General features: G+C 46.0%; 1 protein-coding gene across 3 annotated transcripts in view; it reads right to left on the reverse strand.

Annotated features, from left to right (window-relative positions):
* Positions 1–3,147, reverse strand: part of RPS21 (ribosomal protein S21) — a 51,714-nt gene extending 48,567 nt beyond the window's left edge. For 2 of the 3 annotated variants that reach the window (XM_075347767.1, XM_075347770.1), the window contains exons 1-3: positions 3,047–3,147; positions 1,084–1,160; positions 692–755 (exon numbers count right to left, since the gene is read on the reverse strand). In XM_075347767.1, coding sequence (XP_075203882.1) covers positions 692–755; positions 1,084–1,133 — 114 coding nt within the window. In that variant the 5' untranslated portion in view covers positions 1,134–1,160; positions 3,047–3,147. The remainder of the gene's footprint in view (positions 1–691; positions 756–1,083; positions 1,161–3,046) is intronic. The other variant, XM_075347768.1, reaches the window with a different exon arrangement.
* Positions 3,148–16,208: the final 13,061 nt, after the last annotated feature.

Raw genomic sequence — 16,208 nt, forward strand, 5'->3', positions numbered from 1 at the left:
TAGCTATCATGAGTCACTGTCTCTCACTGCCGGCAGACTGCCGTGTGTGAGAGTAAAGCAGCTTTTCTCCAGATCTCAGCTGTGTAGCTGTGATCTGGAGAAATGGAAGAGCGATCCGACTGCTGATCGTTATAGTCCCCCAGGGGACCTAGTAAAAATAAAAAAGTTTTAAAAAATAAAATAAAAAAAACCTCAAAGTTCAAATCACCACCCATTCGGCCTATTGATAATTAAAGGGTCAAAAAAAAAAAAATACACATTTGGTATCTCCGAGTTCAGAAACGCCCGATCCATCAAAATATAAAGTCAATTAATCTGATAGGTAAATGGCGTAGCAGCAAAAAATTCCAAGCGCCAAAATTACGTTTTTTTGGTTTCCGCAAATTTTGCACAAGATGCAATAACAAGCGATCAAAATGTAGCATCTGCGCAAAAATGGTACCGTTAAAAACGACAGCTCAAAACGCAAAAAATAAGTGGCCTTTGAACCATAGATCCCAAAAAATGAGAACGCTATGGGTTTCAGAAAATGGCCCAAACCTGTGAATTTTTTTTAACCCCTTAGATAAAAGTAAGTCTATATATGTTTTAAAGTACGCTACACAATGCCACACAGCTGAATGCAGAAGCCATGCTCATATTCTGGACAACACAGACCCTATCGCTTTTGGCCTGGATTACATTCACCCACCTCGGCCAGATTAATCTGGATGGAGGCATGGTCCTTGGCCCCAATGATCCTGTTGCTAGCAGAGCTGCAGAGAAAAAAAAAATATTAACAAAGATTTCCCAGAAGACGCCCCCTGGCTACCAGTGATATTCTATAGGAACTCCTATACACAGGGAATATATATATATATATATATATATATATATATATATATATATATATATATATATATATATATATATATATATATATATATATATATATATATATATATATATATATACACATACGCACACCCTATAGCCGCAGCCACTCCCCGCTGCTCAGCGTGTAAGCACAGGGCAGGGCACCATAGCACGCAGTCACAATTATACAGAGGACCAATGTGCAGAGAGAGCAGACATATCTCATACCATTTGCGGGGGACGTACAAGTCCACAAATTCACCGGCGTCGTTCTGCATGTTGAGGTTTGGGTGATGTCAGACGACCTGATGAAATAGAAACATCGGATGACAATTCACCAGTGATCCGTCTGTTAGGTAAGAAGACCCTCAGCATACGTTCTAATAGGCACACGTCTATAAGGACCCAATCTGAGGCGCTGCTCATCAGTGCCATACAGTAATGCCCCAGCAGCACTGTCACATGATCACAGTGGCCAATCACCGGTAGTAACATATGTAGTGCGGTGACACCGATAGCGGAGGAATCAGAGCACTGCTGTTCTGAATATGCACCACAGACCCTCCCACTGATCAACCACTATCCAAATCCATACATTACTTATCCTGTACTGATCCGGAGTTTCCTCCTATATCATACTGCAGAGCTGCACTCGCTATTCTGCTGGAGGAGTCAATGTGTATATACATTATCCTTAGTGTATGTGGCCAAGATCAGGGTCACTGTGTCCTGGATGCAGCGGGTCCTGACCTGTGGGTCCGCGAGTCTCCTCCGCAGGAGATAGCAGCTGCTCGTGCCCATAGTCATGGTTCAGTGCGCTGCGGTCTCTCGCTTGTGTTCTCCCTAAGAAGGACGCATGCGAATCCACAGCAAACAATCGACATGCTGCGCTCGGGAAAGTCCCACCACAGGTCAGTGTTTGCTGTGGAAAAAACAAGCACAGTGGGCACGGGATTTCTAGAAATATCCACTGTGCTTGTACTGTACAACGCTGCGTTTTGGACACAGTGAAAACACAGCAAACACTGATCGAGGGCAGGCAGCCTTATACTCCAGAGCTGCACTCACTATTCTGCTGGTGGAGTCACTGTGTATATACATTACTGATCCTGAGTTCCCTCCTGTATTATACTCCAGAGCTGCACTCACTATGCTGCTGGTAGAGTCACTGTTTATACATTACTGATCCTGAGTTCCCTCCTGTATTATACTCCAGAGCTGCACTCACTATGCTGCTGGTAGAGCCACTGTGTATATACATTACTGATCCCGAGTTCCCTCCTGTATTATACTCCAGAGCTGCACTCACTATGCTGCTGGTAGAGCCACTGTGTATATACATTACTGATCCCGAGTTCCCTCCTGTATTATACTCCAGAGCTGCACTCACTATGCTTGCTGGTAGAGCCACTGTGTATATACATTACTGATCCGGAGTTCCCTCCTGTATTATACTCCAGAGCTGCACTCACTATGCTTGCTGGTAGAGCCACTGTATATACATTACTGATCCAGAGTTCCCTCCTGTATTATACTCCAGAGCTGCACTCACTATGCTTGCTGGTAGAGCCACTGTGTATATACATTACTGATCCGGAGTTCCCTCCTGTATTATACTCCAGAGCTGCACTCACTATGCTTGCTGGTAGAATCACTGTGTATATACACATTACTGATCCTGAGTTCCCTCCTGTATTATACTCCAGAGCTGCACTCACTATGCTGCTGGTGGAGTCACTGTGTATATACATTACTGATCCAGAGTTCCCTCCTGTATTATACTCCAGAGCTGCACTCACTATGCTGCTGGTGGAGCCCTTGTGTACATCGATTACTTCTCCTGTACTAATAGTGTGGCACTAATAGTCCCTGCGCTCTCCATAGCTGTAAGCTCTGGGTGACGTGTCCTGGCTGTGGCAGGGGCTTTCAGACCGTGCCGGACGCCATCATGTGTATTTCTGCCCCCACACTATGGCGTGCCCTCCCGCAGGAGCTCCGGATCATGGCCGCAGATGCGCAGGACCGGCAGACACGTGTGCGCCGCTGTATGGACACAACCGCGCTACTCGGAGCTTCCTGCGGGCACTGGCCGGTCACAAGGAGTCACCCCGAGCTCGGGAGCAAGATGGTGAGAATAAACAGGCAGCCAGGACCGCACCGGAGCCCCCGCACCCGCAGCGCCAGCGCTCACCTCCTGCTCACCGTAATGGCTGACACGAAAGAGGAGGAAACACCGCGCCGGAAGCACAGACGTCACAGCAGCAGTGGAGCGCTTCCGGGTGAACAAACAGGAAGCCCTTGCAGCTGTCATGGTAACAGCTGAAGCCAAACACTAGAGCTCCAACAGTAGAACTATATAGTGTATATGGCGGACATTTTGTCAGAGCTAAATATCATGGGAGCAACTGTAAATTTACAATAAAATGGTTACGGGTTAGAGACAGTATTAGTATTATCATTATTATTATTAATGATTACAAAAGTTGGGATAATTTATTGTAGTTTAGGTATTTCTTTAAAGAGAACATGTCGTAAAAAAATAAATAACAAAAAAGGTAAATTAAATTAAATATTATTTGTCTTTAATTGAGCAAAATATAAAAAAAAATAAAAGTGTGATATTTTCCACTCTTAAACACTAAGGGGAGCAGTCGCTGAAATCCTGCTGCAGAGCTACTGTAGAACCAGCTCACATTACGGCTGCAGTAAAGTGGGCAGAGTCTGCTCTCCTGTGTGATGTCACCTCCCCCTCCCAATCTGGGTGTTTCCAAAAGGAAAAGGGAAGATGAAGTTTAGGGACATAGTGCGGAGCCATTTTGTTGGTGACCACAAATGTCTAAAGTGTCACCAAGGACAGCTGCATAGTGCACCCCACATGGCGCTCTGCATGCCCCGATCCAGCAATGCTCTGCCGCACGCACGCCCGTCTATACCGCTCACCGCTGTATACTGCGCTTCTCAGTATTCTGTGCTCTGCTGAGCTGAGGAGTGGAAGCCAGAAGTGAGCATACGAGAGATGGGGGGAAACGCGGCAGCGGGGATAGCAACAGAGGTAGAGGGTACAGAGGGAAGGGTAATGGCGGCAGGGAGAGGGTAGCTCCGGGGATAAGGGGGGAGAGGGTAGCGGTGGCGGCCCATTGCCAGTACTCACACATCCCGAACGTGACAGGGGGAAAGTGCAGCACAGCAAATCCAAGATGTCAGCACCCAGTGTTTCAATAAAATCAGAATTAAATAAAAACTAAATAAACCGTGAATTTAATTTTGTATTTAAAATACTTGATTTCATAATCACTATTATTAATACAAAAATAAAACAAAAGTGTCACCTTACTTTTAATTTTCAGAGAAAATAGAAGGTAACAGAAATGTAATCATCATTTTTAAGGATTTGAGGCCGCAGCTGAGCATATTAAAGGGAATCTGTCGCCACTTTGACCTTTTTACACTGTTAGGCTATGTGCGCACGCTGCGGATTTACAGCGGATTTTGCAGCGGATTTGCTGCAGAAAATGTGTCTAACTTTGCTGCAGTCATTCCCCAGCAAATCCTATGGGTTTTAAAAAATTCTGTGCGCACACTGCGTTCTTTTATACTTGCGGATTTTCCGCCGCGGAATTAAAGTGCATGTCACTTCTTTTCCGCAGGTATCTGCGGTTTTTGCCATAGATAATGGTAAAAATCCACGGCGACCAACTTGCGGTAAATCTGCAGCAAATCTGCATGGGGATTTTGTTGCGGTTTTGGTGCGTTTTTTTACCGCGGGTGCGGGATTTTTTAAGAGGGTCCGTTTTTTTTCTTAAGAAAAAGGCACTTTCTAGTGCACACATAGCTTTAAGCGGGCTTTACACGCTACGATATCGCTAGCGATATCGTACGCAAAAGCACCCGCCTCCGTCGTGCATGCGATTTCGTGTGATCACTGCCACAGTGAACATTATCGCTACGGCAGCGTCACACGCACTTACCTGGTCGTCGTCGTCGCTGTGACTGCTGAACAATCCCTCCCTCCAAGGGGACGTCACTAAGCGGCCGGCCAATCAAAGCGGAGGGGCGGAGATGAGCAGGACGTAACATTCTGCCCACCTCCTTCCTTCCGCATTGCGGCCAGCCGCAGGTAAGGAGACGTTCCTCGCTCCTGCGGTGTCACACACAGCGATGTCTGCTGCCGCAGGAGCGACGAACCACATCGATAATCAACCATTACCGATTTTTGGTTTTGGGACGACCTCTCCATGGTGAACGATTTTCACCATTTTTGAGGTCGCTTAAGGTCGCTGGTAAGTGTCACACGATGCGATATCGTTAATGACGCCGGATGTGCGTCACTAACAACGTGACCCCGACGATAAAACATTAACGATATCGTAGCGTGTAAAGCCCACTTTAGGCCTCTTTCACACGTCAGTGAAAAACACAGATGTTTTTCACTGATGTGTTAAAGTTACGTATGTCCCTCTGTGTGCCGTGATTTTGACGCAAATGTGATCTCCGTGATAATACATGGAGATCTACTCACCTGTTCATGCTCCTGCTGTCCGTGGTGCTTATATCTCCTGTGTCTGACCTCTGCAGCTACTTTCGGGTCGGCTGTGCAGTGCATATGTATCAGCATAATTAGCTGGCCTGGAAGCAGACAGCAGCGGCTGAAGACAGCATCGCTGGAGACAGGCGAGTTTAAAAAGCTTTTTATTTTAAATGTACATATTTTTCTGGTATGTGTTTGACGGATCACACCATAGTGTGGTCTGTGGGACATCAGTGATGTCAGAAAAAAATGAACATGTCACCGTGCAGAAATCACGGACACGTGTGTACGCCGCAAGGAAACATGTCAGTAAAGAAAATCACTGATGTGTGCACAGACGCACTGATTTTAATGGGTCTGCGTATGGGTTATTCTGGTATGTGAAAAAAAACAGTAACACATGTACCAGAATCACTGACGTGTGAAGGAGGCCTTAATATGGGCATACAGGTTATAGAATGCTGACAATAGCCTTACCTTTATGTCTCATATCAGATGCCTTGTTGTGGAAAAATCATCATCTTTTATTACTTTATGTAAATGAGCTCTTCCAGGCTATAGGGTGGATGCTTGGCATTATCCCTGACACCACCAATGAGACTGGACCCTGATTGTATGGTCCGAAGTGACGCCATTAGTCACAATATCACCCGGATCTCCACTGTGTGACCGGCACGAGGATTCAATAATTTGAACATCTTCTGAATATTTGAACATCTCCTGATGAACCCCCAGATACTCTGAGGGAGAAACGCGTTGAGATGAGATGGGACCCCTTTTGTGATGGGATAAGTACTATTTATAAATATTATATTTTATAATGGAATGTACAGTCATTATGGTACTGCAACTTTGAATATATGTGCATTAGTACAAGTATGAGATATTTTTCTCTTACACCTCTACAGTTGGTACATTATATAAAAAAAATTTTTCTGACTGTAGAGAGCAGTTATCAGACAAGTACATGACCTGCACAATATATACACACGGTGTATGGTGATGGTGGTAGTTTATGTGGAGTGGAGGGTCAGTAAGGGACAGCCGCCGAGGAGCGGGGGCACCGAGTAAGTTAGGGTGTTTAACACTCCGCTGGTAGGTAGGGGAAAATTATAGGGTCAGCATTAGGTGACCCCTACCCCTGCCTAACTATTATCTTTAAAACATCATTGGATATCGATACGGTCGGCGCACTGGTCCCTCTCACCTTTCTTCCACCTGTGTGTTTTTGTGGCTAGTATATGTGACTGCATTGACAGTTTTTTAGTAAGTTGACTGAATAAAGATTTGGTATTTTAAATAGGGATTTTTTCTTTTGGTTTGGTATAGGGTGGATGCTGCCCGGAAGATAACTCCACCTATAGAGATTATTTTAAATTATAGTGTAAACCCACGTCATGAAGCTCCTGGTGTATGGTTGAACGCTGTCCTTAATGCCAGAGGAGATTTGGACTCCGCAGTTAGTGAGTCAGCAATGTCTGTGTCATGGTTCGCCTTCCTGTCCACAAGGCTAGGGGGCAGAGCCTTCTCTCGAGCCTCTCTTCCAGACCCTGGATGCCTGAAAGGGAACCTGTCATCAGAAATTTAGCTATAAACCTAAAAGTTTCCCCCTCTGCAGCTCCTGGGCTGCATTCTAGGAAGCTTCCTATAGTTTTTGTGGCCCCTTTTATTCCAAAATAAATACTTTACAAACTTGTACCTTTTCGTATGCAAATTTCTTAAATCTTCCATGGGGGCGGGCTGCCTGATGTACGTTGCTGTCCTCCTGCCGATTTACGCCGCCCCCGAACGCTGAATTTCAAACCTCAGGATGCCGCCCCTGGGCTCCCGTGGTCCCGCGCATGCGCTGTGCTACTGTAGCGGTGCCATGCACTGTGTGCACGTGTGACCGCTAGTGACGCTTTGCGCGGGCACGAGGTTATGGGCGGCGCTGTGAGTGTCATCAGCAAGTGCCGCCCATAACCTCGTGACCGCACTTTCGCCTATTCCTCCAGCGTTCTGCGCAAACGCTCGCTGGCCAGATGACCGGACGTCACCTCCTTCCCATCCTGCTCAGCAGCAGGAAATAGATGGGAGGAGCGGACGGAGCAGTCGGTGCCCGCGCAAAAGCGTCACCAGCGGTCACACGTGCACGCAGTGCACGGCACCGCTACAGCAGCACAGCGCATGCGCGGGACCACGGGCGCCCAGGGGCGGAGTCCTGAGGTTTGAAATTCAGCGTTTGGGGGCGGCGTAAATCGGCAGGAGGACAGCAACGTACATCAGGCAGCCCGCCCCCATGGAAGATTTAAGAAATTTCCATACGAAAATGTACAAGTTTGTAAAGTATTTATTTTGGAATAAAAGGGGCCACAAAAACTATAGGAAGCTTCCTAGAATGCAGCCCAGGAGCTGCAGAGGGGGGAACTTTTAGGTTTATAGCTAAATTTCTGATGACAGGTTCACTTTAAAAGCTGGCATTTCCAGTGAACCAGTGCCGGCTATAAGCTTAGCACTGCTTTGCCTGTGATTGCTGGTCCTGTGAGTGATATCCTGATCTGTCTGTTCCTGTGCCCCCGTGCCCTTGTCTGTGTTCCATCCCCTGGTCATCCCTCCTGTCCTCTGTCCCCTCTCCTATTTCCCCACTCGGTTGCTTCCTCGGTACTGACCTTGGCCTGACTTTGACTCCGCTTTTGCTCGTCCCTCCGGTCCTGCTTCTGCCTGTACGGTGTTTGACCCAGCCTGTATGACTATTCCTTGCATGCTCTGCAGCTCTGCTTCTCAGCTGTGCTTTGAGGTAATGCATGAGAACGCTGTGAATTCACTTCCTGGTTCTCATTGCTCTGTATAGTGTATTATGCTACAGAGCTCTGGCTCCCCCTGGTGGCAGCATTACAGTCTGCTTTAATGCATTATATGCCTTAGCACTCGGCTACCTCTCACGTGGTCCTTTCTTCATGGCGGATAATTCAGCTCCTTCCACTTTCCAATATCACTGACAGATGAAGGTGAAATATTCAAAGTGGAAGAAATGTCATAAATAGACGTGACACCACAGTGACATCCCTTACAAGACCGCACTGTTATCAGATCTTTAGTACAATTGATGCCACCACTGCTGTCAGTAAAGGCAGACTGCAATGTGAGTGGCCAGATAATTATCCACGTGGTAATGGGACTGAATAAAACCATTCAAATTCAACGATTTAGACAGATTCAATACTTTGCTTGCTGACTATGTGACTAGCTCAGTAGATACGTGATCATCTACACAGCGCTTGGAGTGAGCACTGTTGGACCAAAGCCTCCCCCTGTACATATTACACTGTCAGCTGAACAAGGCGATATACAGTACAGACCAAACGTTTGGACACACCTTCTCATCTCTAGAACAACTGTTAAGAGGAGACTTTGTGCAGCAGGCCTTCATGGTAAAATAGCTGCTAGAAAACCACTGCTAAGGACAGGCAACAAGCAGAAGAGACTTGTTTGGGCCAAAGAACACAAGGAATGGACATTAGACCAGTGGAAATCTGTGCTTTGGTCTGATGAGTCCAAATTTGAGATCTTTGAATCCAACCACCGTGTCTTTGTAGAAAAGGTGAATGGATGGACTCTACATGCCTGGTTCCCACCGTGAAGCATGGAGGTGTGATGGTGTGGGGGTGCTTTACTGGTGACACTGTTGGGGATTTATTCAAAATTGAAGGCATACAGAACCAGCATGGCTACCAGAGCATCTTGCAGCGGCGTGCTATTCCATCCGGTTTGCGTTTAGTTGGACCATCATTTATTTTTCAACAGGACAAAGACCCCAAACACACCTCCAGGCTGTGTAAGGGCTATTTGACTAAGAAGGAGAGTGATGGGATGCTACGTCAGATGACCTGGCCTCCACAGTCACCAGATCTGAACCCAATCGAGATGGTTTTGGGGTGAGCTAGACTACAGAGTGAAGGCAAAAGGGCCAACAAGTGCTAAGCATCTCTGGAAACTCCTTCAAGACTGTTGGAAAACCATTTCCGGTGATTACCTCTTGAAGCTCATCAAGAGAATGCCAAGAGTGTGCAAAGTAGTAATGAAAGCAAAAGGTGGCTACTTTGAAGAACTTAGAATATAAGACATATTTTCAGTTGTTTCACACATTTTTAAGTATTTTATTCCACATGTTTTAATTCATAGTTTTGATGCCTTCAATGTGAATCTACAATTTTTAGAGTCATGAAAATAAAGAAAACTCTTTGAATGAGGCGTGTCCAAACTGTTGGTCTGTACTGTATGTACAGGTGCATCTCAAGAAATTAGAATATCATCAAAAAGTTAATTTATTTTAGTAATTCAATACAAAAAGGGAAACACATATTATAAGAGGGGTTACTGATAAGTCTTTGGCTTTACCCAGAAAGAAAGTCGATAGGATGATGAAACTACATTTATTCCACATACTCTCCACTGATGTCAACACACTTCTTACATTGGTATTCCAAGTTCTGTAAGCCGAGCAAAAAGGATTTCGGTTGTGCCTTAAACCAGGTATCCGTAGTAGCCATGGCATCAGAAATGGTGTGAAATTTGGTACCCTTGAGGTGTTTCTTCAGGTTTGGAAACAGATGATAGATGGAGGGAGCTAGATCTGGTGAATAAGGTGGGTGGTCAAACAGCTGGAAGCCGAGCTCTGGCAGTTTTGCTGTAATCGTTTGTGCAGAGTGAGCGGAGGCGTTGTCTTGCAGGAACAAGATTCCTTTGGACAGCTTGCTGCACCTTTTGGCCTTCAGTGCTGCCTTCAATTGGTCCAAAAGCTCAATGTAATACCTTGCATTGATGGTGGAACCCTTTTGAAGGTAGTCCACTAGCAGCATGCCCTCCTTATCTCAGAACATAGACGCCATCACCTTAGTGGCTGATTTTTACACTCTGAACTTCTTTGTAAGAGGAAAACCACTGTGCCTCCACTCTTTTAACTGCTCCTTGTTTTCAGGGTCATACAAATAAATCCAGGTCTGATCCATAGTAACCAGTCCATCCCGGAAGTTATTATCAGTCCAGAAACGCTGGCAAATGGGTCGGGAAGTTTTCACTCGTATGCTTCTCTGATCTGTTGTCAAACATTTGGGGACCCACTTTTCAGATAGCTTCCTCATGTCCAAATGTTCATAGATAATGACACAAACATGTTTACGGGAAATCCCCATGATGTCTGCTATTGCTTTAGCTGAAATTCGTTGATTTTCCAGTATGAGATTGTGCACAGCATCGATGATCTCTGGAACAACAACCACTCTCGGTCGTCCAGGACGTTCCTCATCATTGGTGCTGAAGTGGCCCGTTTTAAATTTGGCAACCCAGTTCTTAACTGTGGAATATGAAGGGCATTGATCCCCCAATGTCTGCGACATATCACCTTGAATATCCTTCGTAGACTTTCCTTGCAGAAACAAGAATTTTATCTCTCCTGTGCTCTCAATTGCTGTGAATTTCGCATTAGATTCTGCCATTTTGTTTTCCCGCATGCGTAGAACACTGTTGCCATAAGCAACAAACACAACATTTTGAAAACATATATTAGACACATAAGGCTTTCATGTGATGTAACATTCGTTACCATAGAAACAAAAAAAAAAAATCACAAAGCCAAAAGACTTATCAGCTGCCCATCGTATATAGTCATTACAAACAGAGTGATCTATTTCAAGTGTTTAATTCTGTTAAAATTGATGATTATGGCTTACAGCCAATGAAAACCCAAAAGTCATTATCTCAGAAAATTAGAATAATTACCACAAAACACCTGCAAAGGCTTCCTGAGCATTTAACCCTCGGATGCGATTAATGTGCCGGACAGGCGCTTCTCTTTTACTTTCATTTCTCCCTCTTCACTAGATTTTCAGGAAATCCCCTCTCTCCAGGTAGTCTCCTGGCTCTAGCTGCTGTGTGAAACCTGATACCACAGTTGGTCTGCAGAGCTTCAGGAGGGCAGATATACCTGTGCTGGCTTCTCAGGCTCATTGTTCCCGAACACATCACACTTTATAAGATTGCTCTTGCTCTTTGCTCTTTGCTCTGCAAATTTGTTTTTTCTGGGGAAACTTTAGGATCTAATTCTGAATAATTATGTGTGTAATATTATTTTAGGTGCCTTGAAATTATGTATTTCTTTGCCAAATCTTTCTCTTTTTAATAACCATTATGTGTTATAACTGGGGACTATTTGGTAGGAGTTTCGAAATGTGTGTATTTCAGAGTTATCACTTTTATGTTGAGGAAATGGGTTTGTTTTGCACCTGATAATGTGTAGTCTCTTTTATTGCATCCCTATGAAGGTCTCATCACTTTTAGATCACTGAAATTGCAAAAATTAGATATTATAGGTATTTTTCTAGCCTGCGCCTGACTGGTACATTATTCCCAAACTCATTATTAAAGATATTGTTCCCACCAGAGGGTTAAAATGGTCTCTTAAAGACGAAGGTGGGGGGGGGAAGAGTCGAATTTGAAGAAAGAGCTGGCGATTGTGATATTACAATATGCATGCCTTGTTGTATGCTATTTTGATTTGTTGGCCCATCTTTTCATCATTCTGTACCCTACTTAATTAATGCAAGAAAATAACTTTGGTTAAAAAAAAAAAAAGGTCCCTTTTAGGGCTGAGCGGGTCCGGGATGTAAATGTCCGGATCCGCGCGGTTTCAGCACTATTCCCGAGCCCGATCCGGGCCCGGGATTCCGGCTGCACGATCCGGAACTGGCAAATAATAAAAAATGAAAAAAAAACCCAATAAATAAATGAGCGTTTCATACTTACTGGGCTCTGTCATGGCGGCACACTTGCTTCCGGGTCGCGCTTTCACTTCTTGTGCTGTCACACAGCTTTCCGTGTTTTCCCCACCCACCGGCCGTCCTCTCAGCTGTGCTTGGTTGCTGGCTGACGCGCCCCCAGCCTGTGACAGTGTCTGCCATGCAGTCATCGCTTATCGCGGTCAGTACTACGCTGCACTCAGAGCGGGCAGCCGTGCTCTATGGCTGCTTGCTCTGAGATGTAGCAGAGCCGGATGTGTCGCCGCGGGACTTCTCCTGTGGATTATGTCGGAACTGCAGCGTATTTGGGGGTTAATAAAGTGGTGAAGGAGGAGTGTTTTGTATTTTATTTCAAATAAAGGATTTTTCTGTGGGTCTTGTTTATTTACTGTCACTTACAGGTTTGTGTGATGCAGGTATCTGATAGACGCCTGTGCCATCACACAAAGCTAGGGTTTAGCAGCAGCTATGTGCCCCTGCTAACCCCTGCTATTACCCCGACTGGCACCGCATCACGCCAGCGGGAAGAGCCAGTATCGCACCGGTATGGTCGCATGTAACAGACGCGGCATTACCGGACGGCTGTGGGCTGATGATATACGAGCCCCCGGCCGACGTTATCTTGGCTGGGGATGAAAATAGGGGGGACCGCACGTCGTTTGTTGTTTTTTTTTTTTTTTTTACTTTCACCGGAATCACACATGCGAGGGGTGCACGTGGGCCTGCCATGGCAGCAGCCGGCAAAGCCTCGCACGTGTGACTCTGGGCACTGTATACACAGCACAGATACAACGCGACGGCTGGGGCTGCAGCCGAGCGCTATACCTGAGCTGCCGAGTGTTTACCAACTGGCCGACAGTGCACTGCTTTCCCTGCCCACCGGCCGTCCTGGCGCCTGTGATTGGTTGCAGTTAGCTGACACGCTGACACTCAGGGTGGGGGCGTGTCTAGCTGCAACCAACGCGAGCCGGTGGGCGGGGAAAACAATGAATATTGAATTGTCGGCTCCGGAAGGTTACAGCGTGACCCGGAAGGAGTGTGCCACCATGACAGCGCCTCAGTGAGTATGCTGCGCTCGCTCCCAGCCCCCTAGCCCCTCCACAAACGTTTTTAACCTCCTGATTCCGGTCCCCATTGACTTATATGGGCACCGGATTCCGGAGCGGACTTATTTTTAAGTCTGTTAACGACCCGTTGTCCCCGGATTATTGCCATCCCGCTCAACTCTAGGGAAGACAACTGACTTGACAGATGTCCAGAAGGCAGTCATTGACACACTTCATAAGGAGGGTAAGCCAAAAAGGTCATTGTTAAAGAAGCTGGCAGTTCACAGAGTGCTGTATCAAAGCATATTAATGGAAAGTTGAATGGAAGGAAAAAGTGTGGGAGAAAAAAAGTGCACAAGCAACCGGGATAACTGCAGCCTTGATAAGATGTTAAGAAAAGGCCATTAAAAAATTTTGGAGAGACTCACAAGGAATGGACTGCTGCTGGAGTCAGTGCTTCAAGGGCCACCACACACAGACATTCAGGACATGGGCTATAACGATCACATTCATGGTGTCAAGCCACTCATGACCTATAGACAAAGCCAGAAGCATCTTACTTGGGCCAAGGAGGAAAAAAAAAAAAAAAAAGAACTAGACTGTTGCTCAGTGGTCCAAGGTGTTATTTGTAGATAAAAGTAAATTTTGCATTTCATTTGGAAATCAAGGTCCCAGAGTCTGGAGAAGAGTGGAGAGGCCACAATCCAAGCTGCTGAGGTCTAGTGTGAAGTTTCTACAATCAGTGATGGTTTGGGAAGCCATGTCATCTGCTGGTGTAGGTCCACTGTGTTTTATCAAGACCAAAGGCAGGGCAGCCGTCTACCAGGAAACTTTAGAGCACTTCATGCTTCCCTCTGCGGACAAGCTTTTTGAAGATGGAAATTTCATTTTCCAGCAGGACTTGCCCCTGTCCACACTTCCAAAAGTACCAATACCTGGTTTACTAACCACAGTATCACTGTGCTTGATTGGCCAGCAAACTCACCTGACCTAAACCCCATAGAGAATTTATGGGATATTGTCAAGCGTCAACAATGCAAACGAGCTGAAGGCTGCTATCAAAGCAACCTGGCCTTCCATAACACCTCAGCAGTGCCACAGCCACCTCCATGCCACATTGATACAGTAATTCATGCAAAAGGAGCCCCCGACCAAGTACTGAGGCATTTACTGTACAGACTTTTCAGTAGCCAACATTCCTGAGTTTAAAATAATTTTTTAAGTTGGTCTTAGCTAATATTCTAATTTTCTGAGATAATGACTTGTGTTTTCATTGGCTGTAAGCCAAAATCATCAACATTCACAGAAATAATAAACACTTGAAATAGATCACTGTTTGTTATGACTCTATAAGCATTTCTCTTTGTATTGAATTACTGAAATAAATTAACTTTTTGGTGATATTCTAATTTAGTGAGATGCACTTGTATATGGGGCACTTGGCAACTACTCGTCAGGAGAGCTGTTGCTTGCAAATATCTGATTTCAGACTGCTGAAAGCATTATTCACCCCAAAACAAACCACCACATAACATGTCACCTATCGACTCTGAGAATACAGGAGCACTCAGCCAAGCAAAAAGCTTTTATTTATGGTAGACGCGGCTGAGATGACGGTTGGCAAAACGACTGACCGAACTACTGTATTGCAGAGAGACATCGAATGTGTACGGGGACACTCTGGTATTAGTAAGGATATTGGATGTTACTTATTAGTGATTTACATTCAGTCACAGTGGGAACTGCAGCTTTCAGAAGCAGAGCGGCAATGTTTGTGTGCTGAAGCTGGTCTCTTAGGGTACTTTCACACTTGCGTTGAACGGTATCCGTTGCATTGCGTTGTGTAACGGATGTGTTGCATATAGTGGCACAACGGATGCTGCAAAACAACGCAATTCGTTTTGATTTTTTTTTTTTTTACAGTTTTACCAGCGGCAGACTATTGTAAACGATCAGCTGATCGCTCCCTGCAGCCGGCCGCCGGGTGATCAGCTGATCGCAGCCGGCCGCCGGGTGATCAGCTGATCGCAGCCGGCCGCCGGGTGATCAGCTGATCGCAGCCGGCCGATAAGCTGATCAGCTGATTGCTCCCTGCAGCCGGCCGCCGGGTGATCAACTGAGCGCTGTCACTTGCCGGCGCCCGGGCATGCCGGCGGGCGGGCGCTCAGCTGAGTGCTGTGACTTGCCGGTGGCCGGTCGCTCAGCTGAGCGCTGTCGCTTGCCGACAGCCGGGCGCTCAGCTGAACGTTCGGCCACCGCGAGCCAAAATAAAGTTTGATTAAAAAAAAAAAAAAAAAAAAAAAAGCATGCGCAGTGGAATCCAGAGGATTCCGCTGCTCAAAATAACGTTACATGCTGCGTTCCTCCCGCTGGGCGGAAGCAACGGAGCGTCGCCCAGCGGAAGCAACGCAGGTCCTTTTGGTACAATCCGTCACCCATACAAGTCTATGGGAAACAGCGGAATCCGTTAACGGATTCCGCTGTTTTCCAAAAGGGCGGATTGTAACGGAAGGAAATAAACGCAAGTGTGAAAGTACCCTTATTGATGTGAAGGGGGAGCAGAGTCTAAAATGTTCAAGAACAGTTCTTAAAAATATGTTCTCTAAACTATGCACATCCGACCACAATGGAAGCTTAACACCTGAGATCGGAGGGGGCGCTGGGTGTCAGACACCTGTAACATTGATAACTTAACACCAGAGAGGAGTCATTTAACATTTCTACCATTGGAACCCTATGGAGCTCAAAATTCCTGGGACGTCTAGTGTTAAAGAGCTTGTCCACCACTTAAACACCTTCTCAGTGCCCAGTTTTGCCCCCATTAAAACGGGCACTGTTGGCACACTCTCCCAGGGCTCATTTGGGGTTATTACTTCTCACTCAGCACCATCAGTCACCCTTGCAGATGTAGCAAACAACACTATGAAGTGAGAACAGCCGGCGATAAATTCCTCTTGATTACTTATACATCCGCAGTCAGGGAAATGCTGGTGGTGATTGAGCGCA

The sequence above is a fragment of the Anomaloglossus baeobatrachus genome, chromosome 5, assembly GCF_048569485.1.
Source record: "Anomaloglossus baeobatrachus isolate aAnoBae1 chromosome 5, aAnoBae1.hap1, whole genome shotgun sequence".
Classification (NCBI taxonomy): Eukaryota; Metazoa; Chordata; class Amphibia; order Anura; family Aromobatidae; genus Anomaloglossus; species Anomaloglossus baeobatrachus.